Raw genomic sequence first — 9,389 nt, forward strand, 5'->3', positions numbered from 1 at the left:
ACATTTGACCTTTTATGTCGATGCAATATTTACAAAAGAATAACGTCATCTCACAGAGACTCCAGATTTTGAGCTACAATACTATCAGATTCACTGTTGGTAAGAAGGACTCCGAGGAGACACGTTACATAATCTGTATTTCAGCTGGGGATAGGGGCAAAGCCAAAGGCATGCATATGGTCACGGGACACCATGCAGATAACAGTGTTCATGAAATGTCATGCTTTCTCCAAACTGAACCAGTCATAAACTTCCAAAGATTCTAATTCAGTGTTTGCTCACATTGCCGTCTGAGATAGATGATGTCCCAGAATCGTTGAGCACTGACGACCAAAACGACCGTCACATTTAACCTTGACACGCAGTGACAGATTGCTGGTGACACCGCACATTATCAATGTCATTGATTTGGGTTATGTCCTGACACAGTGCTTGAAATAGCGCCTATAACTCGACTGATACGAACACTACATCAGTCTTTAGAGAGTAAAGATGTGTCTCAGGAGCTGGTTGTACGTATCTCTGGTTTCTTGGCTCTGCGTCAGTAAGTATATATTTACACAACCATATTCTCACACCTAGAACTCACAACAATCACCCGGTTGTGTCATAACTTCATAAACATAAGCTTTCATGATTCTTGCAACTCTTAATCGAATACGTTCATGCGATGTACAACGCCGTGTTAAAACATTCATTACGTAACGATGCTTCTAGCACAATTTCTAATAACGTCATTAAATGCGGGTCTGCAAGGTAATGCAAAGCAAAGACCATTTTCAAATGTGAAACACATATTTAAACATCGAGTATTACATAAATGTGATGTTAACTGAACTTAGCACATCTGGTATTAACAGTTATTGGTGAATGGGTAAGCTTAGTTCTTCACCATTTCAACATTATGCCAGCAATATCATGTCGGGAGACACCAACTAATTTATATTGTTCCCTTTGTCTTTGGAGTGACGCTTTATTCACAGGGTTAGCTCAACGCCCCTAAATAGTATGTCGCGGCGGAACCAGAGAACACACCATGATGCCATCATTAACTAATGCATTATTAAACATATTGAACCTTTGAGTATGATGAACTCAAAGTTTTGGCAATGGGAAGCAGGTTGTTTGCTGGCCCCGTATAACATCAGGACTCGAACCCTCACATGGGTACAACTGGTCTCTCATACAGACCCTGAAGCAAATGTATCAAAGAAAGTCCACACATGTCAAGAAAATGTGGCAAGTCTTGATTTCCACAGCTTCAGAAAGTCTCAGGATTCCTTTTCATTAAGTTATATTATTTCACTATACACCTTTTCAGTAAGCTGTGTTCATTTCGGAGACTAGTTGTTAGTCAAGCGTTCAAAAGTTGTTAGTCTAGGGTATGTAACAGTTGTTAGTCTAGGGTATAATGTGTGGTGTCCACCGCCGTGATATTCTAGGAATGTTACACGTCAAACCATATTCACTAACTCACTTAACGTCAAGGCATCAGACGATCCTGTGTACTGATGTGTTTGTTTCTACAGTTCACATAGTCATGAACTATTTTTAACTTCAGCAATCTCCGAGGGAAACCAAGACTTTGCTGTGAACGTCAACAGTGACGGCACCTACAACGTCGTGATTCAGGGAGATGTGTGGCTGAAGAGTGCTCCCACCTTCTTCAGAGCTGATGGTCAAGTATTCTCCTCTGCTGATGGATCTCTGAAACTGGTCAAGAACACTCAGTCCAGTGGTGAGGATGTCATCGGGCAGTGGGAGGCCAACAACTTCTTGTACCAGGCAGGGTCCAGTCAGATCGAGGCCAGCTTTGTACAGTACACACCAGACCCAAGCATATTCACCTACAACAATCCATCCTTACCGTTCATGTTGTTCAAACAGGTGAGGACACTCCATCTAGGATTGTAAATGTACATAAATACAAACAGAGATTACTTAAGTTCATTAAAGATAAGCATATCAGCTTCGCCTCGTCGCCAGTGTGCCGAGAGACCTGGCACCAGTGCAACATATATAGACAATTCATGGGATAAGTTCAGTTGAAGTTTTGCCAAGACTTCGCAAACGTTTTATGCAACGAGTTACTGTCGTGTTTTTAGAAGAAAAAAACTCTTCATATTCTATCCTGTCTTTCTTTTTCTTTCATCAATGACGACATCAGCGTTACATCAATGGAGCAAACAACACCGCCTCAAACAGCAGTGCCTTCACCATTTCTGGCTTTCCTGGGTTTCTAATTCAAGAATCAACTATCCCACTGGGATACCTCAGTTATGCAGGGCTCATGTCTGGGAGCCTGGGTCTCATGGCAGGAGGGTACGTACTCGTAACTAAACGTAGATGACCGTGATATTATGACAAGACCCCGCATAATGTCAGGAAATCAGTTGTTTTGCCAGAACATGCATGCGGTCACCGTCCCCAGCATGCAACTGCTCTTTCATGCAGGTCTTATCAATTCTCCCCCTGTCGATTCCAGATACAATGACATGTCGTATTCCCGGATCGGAATATGCAAATGTTTCTTGTTAATGGAGGACTGATGTTTGGTCTCATGAGGCTCATATCAGACAATACTCGAACTATTACTATTGATGTTGTACGTGTTGAAAGGTTCACACATAAATCTTCTGATGTCTGTTGTATTTCCAGAAAATGCAACGGTTTATGGCAATGGCAGCCATCTGCTCATGCATGTTTTCTAAAACGATTTGAATCCCAATTACCTAAAAAATGAAATATCAAATATACCATCTGTTGCAAATGGTGTATAATAAAACAACGTTTTTACAATCAATTTCAACCTTTGTGTACTTGTTCTCAAGGTGGGGACCATCATCATTTAAAATCAACGACGGTATAGAAGGTGGACCCCTGGCTTTATTTGATCGAGTGAAGACTGCAAATACACTGATTATCTCCCCTGCCAGTCGGTTTATGTCGTCATCAATATGGCGTCAGAACTCCAGCACAGGAGGAGACAATGTCTACTGGGGGACGATGGGAGGAGTTGAAAATGTCCCTCTTGGCGTTGAGACAAGTTTTGTTCTTTTCTATGGTAACCAAGGCATTAATAAGGTAAATGTCATTCAACTTACGAATAGCCGCAAACATCACGTAAGAACATCTTATGACCATCGTATCAACCATGGTATCGTTCTGGCCTTTTTCGTAACTTTTCTGTATTTTTAGATATTATTTAAGTTAGTCGACATGTTTCCATTTCAATGTTACGCTTTGAAACCTTTCAGACATAAACATATCCTTCAACATCATAATAATCAAATGCTTTGTACCTTTGATCACGAAATGTTTGAAAATGTTGTTGTAGGCCTTCGTCAGTTGGGGTCAGATTCTGCAACGATGGCACGGCCGTACAGATCAATATACGAAGTCCGACTTTACCATCAACTACTTAGGGTATTGGATGGACAATGGTGAGGATTTCTGAAACTTCCTTTTTTACAAAACGAAACATTGTATATGTTTACCTGAAATATTCACTTTACTGGATGATTTACTGTATCCGCACATGTATACGCACTGCTGGAGCTTGTTCACGACAGCATATTGTTGCGCACATCGACTTTGCAAAAGCGTATCTGTCACAAAGTGAAAACGTTGTCCAAAAGACCGTGTTTGTTTCGTCAGGGGCGTATTACTATTACCGGACGGAGAAAGGAAAGAACGACCAAGACACAGTATTGGATCTCAAGACCTACATGGGACAGATAGGGGTACCAGTCAGGTTGGTGGATTCACCTACTCCAAACAAGATATGTGTCATGGAAGAATGCCATAAATCAAATGTCTATACGTTTCAGGCACAGGAGCAACGTTATGTTTTTTCAGCGAGTAATATTACGGAGATGTGTATTTAAGAATCTATCTCCAATTTTGTCTAAATGCAATGGCGATTACATATTTATATAGACCATTTGAAACGTTTCCTTATTTGATTGAACTTTTACAGCGATATATGCATGTATCACACGATATACAGCGATGATTCAACATATTACTTTATCTAGGGCAATCGATCATCATAATATTTACTGGTTAAATTGTTGATCCCTTTGGTCAGGACGTAAACGTCGGTGGGTAATATTGGGGCGATTATCGTGTTCATTACTTTCCATGGCAATACAGTTGGTAAATACATCACTTTTTAGCGTGCCAGATGCATCCAGTACGACAAATGATGGTACCAGTGGGACGATGCCGTTTTTCCTAACTTGCCAGGAACATTCAGTACGGTGAACGTTGCTACTAGTAGGACCATCATCTTGTTGTTTATTTGCCAGGTTCATTCAGCACAAGGTGTTTTGGTAATTCTTGTACAATGACCTTGTTTACTTGCCAGGTACATTCAGTACGACGAATGGTGGTACTACTGGGACAATGATCATGGTGTTGTGACGTGGACAGCTCAACCAAAGATCTTCCCAAATGGAATGGAGTGAGCTATTACTCATCTTTCATTGTACCTGTGAAAATATTAAATTACGCTGTTAGATAATATCGATAATATTATCATTCTCGTTTCCTGTTGAAATGTCATTGTATAAACAGTTCAATGTTCCAGTAACCATATATATCTTTATACGACCTTTATATGTGTGAAATCAAAACTTCACCTATATGAAATTAGTTACGTGAGTGGATATCTAAAATGATAGTGTACCATCATCCTTTTTCCAAATGATATTTTGATTTAAATCTCTGAAACTAATACATTTTCGTCTTGTTTACCTTTATCCTGGGATACAGGTGGCTTTATAACAAGACACAGTATCCCGTCGTGGCCCACAGCATGTACTGGTAAGCCGGGTGCGGGGATTAGATTAAAACCATCAGATTAATCTAAATGCGAAATTATTATATTTAAGAAATATATTCATGTCAAAGTCATAAACGTTTCTCAAATCTGTAGGCAGGTTTAATGTCAAATCGGTTACCCAAACCAACTGCGCAAAGAGAAAGGAAAATCCATATCAAAGAAGTCACATCATAATCAAGAGAAAAAACGATGTTTCCATTAGGTTTTATACGTCGAAATAAGTTGCTTCTGTTTGCGAAGCCTATAGATGTTTACACAAAGCTCTGTATCGTGTTTAATGGATTGTTAACATTGTAGGTCAAGCAACACAACTTACGCAAAGGCTAATGGGGGAGAGTATGACTTCCTGATCGATGGTCACAAGGCTTTGCCGCTGGAAGAGGTACTCGCGCTACTGGATATATCACTCTTGTTTTGTTCAGCTCATACAATATGATCCTTTCCTTCCTCTCTTGGTCATCATTTGTTCCATTCATTAACCTTAACCCTTAGACATCTTTCTCACTACATTTCAGAGGTTTTGGAATGATCTGCTCGCTGAGTCAAGAGACTGGGGTCTGTTTGTCTACGAACAGGTACGACAAATACACACACGTATACATGCATACCTCAATATTCAGTATTTTATTATAAATTCGTTGTATTGTTTTTGTTCAATCATTTCTTTTCTGAAGGATTACCTCAATGAAGAATTTGAACAAATCCGAAAGCTCCTGTCTGACATAGACCTTGGCCGCCAATGGCTGACTCAGATGGGCAATGCTGCTGCCAAGAACGGACTGACCATTCAGTACTGCATGTCCTACCCGCGACATATGCTGCAGTCTTTGGAAATACCTGTCGTCACACAGGTAAGTACAAATGTGTCTGTACGTCGACATTAGCAATGTCTTTATCTATTGTCACATAGTTGAGAGTGTATTGAGCGGAGTATGCTTGTCCGATATCGTGGAGTAAAACTATCATTAAGTGTGGGTGTCCACTGATTTAGCCATTTTTGCATGAGAGAGACACCATGAGTGAATTGAGCGGAGTATGCTTGTCCACCAAATTGAATGATATCGTGGAGTAAAAATATAATCAAGTGTGGGAATGCACTGACTTAGGTATATGCACGAGAGAGACAACATGATATGAAATACCTAGCGATTACCTTGCTGAAGAATCATGAGTATTTGTTCAGCCATTTGTCAACACCATTGTCTTGAAAACAGATCAAATATATAAATGCCCTTTGTCGTTATATAACATGATTGCGTCGGTATTTAACATATGTTTCAGGCTCGTGTTAGCCATGACAACCGACCAAACACTGACAACTGGAAGATAGGTGTGACGTCATTATTTTCATGGTCTCTTGGGGTTGCACCCTTCAAGGATAATTTTTGGACAACCAGCGTTCAACCCGGAAATGGCTACAGTATGTACACAATAAGTTCTGAATCAACATTAATAGTAATTTTAACATCAAACACATAACTGCATTTCTGAACACACTTTGTTGACAGGTATTGAATATGTTGCAGATTCTACAGAACCGCACACATCCCTAAACGCCGTGGTTGCAACCTTAAGTACCGGCCCAGTGGGAATCAGTGACATGGTGGGGGGCATGAATCGGACACTCATCATGAAGTAGGTAGTATGTTAATTCTAAATTCCAAATCCTTCTGGACAGTGGTATGCAATCCTCCATAACTATATGTGTACTTCATGGTCTGTTTATTTATGAGTTATTACTCCTATAAGTCTTTTCATCACACTGATCAAGTTTCCCTGTATATATTATTCCCTTGCCACGTGTTGTACTATTTCCTCTTATGTATTTACTAAACACAGCTCCCGTATTTATCACGCGTTATATCTGTAGTGCTCACTCTACATCTACATCTCATCACTGTCATTTCAACTTATCTACAGATCTGTAAATACTGACGGCCTCATATTGAAACCATCGCGACCGGCGACGTCAATTGACAACAGGATACGAAGGGTAAATGTGATGTACATACGTATTTGTAGCGCTTAATTCATATAAGGATGTTGTTACTTTCAAGGGAACCAGTGAATTACACTGCAGAAGAAGTACTAATTTTGTAAAGTCTTAATAGTCACTAGTTTGTGAACTAAATCGACGGTTTTCAGCATATGTGATGCAAATTGTACTAATGCCATTATCTAATAAAATACCTTTTCACCTCACATCTACATAAAACACACTCGAACACCCTTCACATCAATACCCACTGCTCCTCAAATCGTCCGTGAGCATTAAACTCTTTAAACAAAACATCTCAGCAATATCATGTGTAAACCAACAATGGACATCGTACTGCTGGCTGAAATGTGTATGACCAAGGGAGTGTTTTGTGCTACATCGCAGTGGTTTATGCCTTAAAATTACAGAGAACGCCGGACTCTAACATACAGGCATAAAATATGTACGTTTATGGAATGGAATATTTAGTATCATGCATGTTTTCAAGATGGCCTGGCCAGACTTTGAGGGTCCTGATGGGGAGGTGTGGTCCACGTATTCAGATTTTGGTGGAAAGAACAAGTACGGTATCGTCCTTGCTGCTGATCTCCAAGGAAGCTACACCATGACTCCGTGCATGGCCGGATTTCAAGGGGTAGGACATAATGTTTTCTCTTCCATGTTTCTGCTGTCATATTACTCCTGTAGATTACTGTTTCGGTTTACCTGCAATAGGTCAGGTATGTTCCTAAAATGAAAGTTAATGTTTCCAGTTTCCTACATCCATGGTTTTTCCGGCCAACAATCCCAACAAGATCCAGCCCTTGACAGACCCTCAGCCTTTGACAATGAGTGGCTGTACCATGACTGACTTCTGTCTCTTCTATGTATCTCCTGTCCTGACCATCAATGGGTAGGTGTGCTCCTTTATTTCAGATCATGCAGATATGGATGAATATCAAAACTGATACAAGCAAGCAAATCAGTAGTAAATGTGGTTTAGAAATGTGCCGTCTAAACATTATAACCGAAAGACCATGTGTAATGTGATGAATGCTAGAACGTGAGGATTTCCTTTTGTGTACTTTCATCGAGATGATAATACTGCTAATAATAGTAGTCCATTTTTCATTCGCATTACTCCATGCACAATGCATGCTCGAAGCTCCCAATCAAATCTGATTACTATTACCCCGATTTAACCCAACCAGCCGGTTAGGCGCTAGAAGGTTACTGATCACATGACTTCACATGTGATCACAGACATTCAGAGGATTTATCTCAATGACTGAATGAGGAGTCTAGTTTTCACTCGGCAATATTCCTGCATAGATCGATGTTCATGTTGGTGATCACTGGATTTTCTGGTGCAGATCGTCACATAGGCGGTCTGCACCACAGAATCCAGTGACCAACAACATGATCATCGATCTGCGCAAATGAGATACCATGACATGTGTCCAAGTCAGCGAGTCTGACCACCCGATCCCGTCAGTCGCCTCTTACGACATGCATGGATTACTGAAGATCAATTTTTACTGATCTTCGCGGGTCTTACTTTTATGTTTCATTGAATAGGGAATATACCTTGAAGATACTGAAGATACTGATATGTATTGGAGAATATGATTTTACTTGAGTAGACATGATATTTTCCCAAAGTGTATGCACAGATGAGTTCAAGTGATTTCAGTCTAAACTAGGACACGTTGTAAACAAACGTTACAAGTTCGCCTTGCATTTTTTTTAAAACCTTGCAACGTAAGAAAATAAAAGTGTAACTGAGGCATATATGTTGTGTAGACGAAATGAACAGAGGTATAATTATTTTCCCCGACAGCAAGCAAGTTCTGATCCAAGGTGAGTTAGACAAGTGGGTGCCGATGTCACCCCAAAGAGTGACGAATATCAACATTGCCGATGACATCACCATCAGCCTCTCTGGAGGTGTCCACGAAACTGTCTCCTTCTGGTTCAACGTGGATGGTGAATCCTCACCTGTGACCTGTACCCTCGGAGCAGCAGGTTTAGCCACTCTCAGCTTCACATCAGGCACGTGTCGTGGTACATGATGACTATGATACATGTGCGTGAATATTTAGACATGAATATGTTACTAAGTCCCCCGTGTGTGGTTTTAGAATCTTCATAATATATAGACACTGTTTTAGTTCATTATCACTAACGCAAGTTACTACACATCTATATAGATGAAGATATGCAATACTGCCATACTACATTTTTTTCAGTGGTGTAAAATGTGACTTTTGATCTAGTGAATGAATGATAGTATATGTGCTGAAATATAAGTTCCTCTGTTGAGTGATCTGTAATATTTACATTTCCTACGTCCGCACTCCCCTCAATGGATGTGAATATTGGTTATATGCGGTATAAATTTACTGTGCATTTCTTTCAGTTTGTGTAAACCTGACTTTTGGTCCAGTGAATGAATGATACATGTGCCTAAGCCTAAGTTCCTGTGTTGAATGTTCTGAAATATTAACAATTCTTGCACCCATACTCCCTTGAATGAATGTGAATAAAGGTCATATGATGTATGAA

The 9,389-nt window shown here is 40.1% G+C and overlaps 1 protein-coding gene across 1 annotated transcript; it reads left to right on the forward strand.

Annotated features, from left to right (window-relative positions):
- Positions 1 to 383: 383 nt before the first annotated feature.
- LOC137272577 (uncharacterized) lies at positions 384 to 9,389 on the forward strand. Its single transcript, XM_067804965.1, has 17 exons — positions 384 to 544; positions 1,562 to 1,887; positions 2,168 to 2,322; positions 2,832 to 3,084; positions 3,338 to 3,443; positions 3,658 to 3,754; positions 4,370 to 4,465; positions 4,777 to 4,827; positions 5,144 to 5,228; positions 5,362 to 5,421; positions 5,521 to 5,697; positions 6,128 to 6,266; positions 6,373 to 6,481; positions 6,767 to 6,839; positions 7,333 to 7,479; positions 7,598 to 7,737; positions 8,665 to 9,389. Exons 1-17 carry the CDS (start codon positions 493 to 495, stop codon positions 8,894 to 8,896), a joined length of 2,298 nt encoding a protein of 765 aa, XP_067661066.1. The 5' UTR covers positions 384 to 492; the 3' UTR covers positions 8,897 to 9,389.

The sequence above is a fragment of the Haliotis asinina genome, chromosome 2, assembly GCF_037392515.1.
Source record: "Haliotis asinina isolate JCU_RB_2024 chromosome 2, JCU_Hal_asi_v2, whole genome shotgun sequence".
Taxonomy (NCBI): Eukaryota; Metazoa; Mollusca; class Gastropoda; order Lepetellida; family Haliotidae; genus Haliotis; species Haliotis asinina.

Bases quoted from the DNA above. Each gene is read 5' to 3' on its own strand.
- LOC137272577 (XM_067804965.1), top strand. From the start codon at position 493: ATGTGTCTCAGGAGCTGGTTGTACGTATCTCTGGTTTCTTGGCTCTGC. The intron at 3,755-4,369 runs GTTGGTGGATTC...TTTACTTGCCAG, and splicing joins CAGATAGGGGTACCAGTCAG to GTACATTCAGTACGACGAAT. The intron at 6,267-6,372 runs GTATGTACACAA...AATATGTTGCAG, and splicing joins TCAACCCGGAAATGGCTACA to ATTCTACAGAACCGCACACA.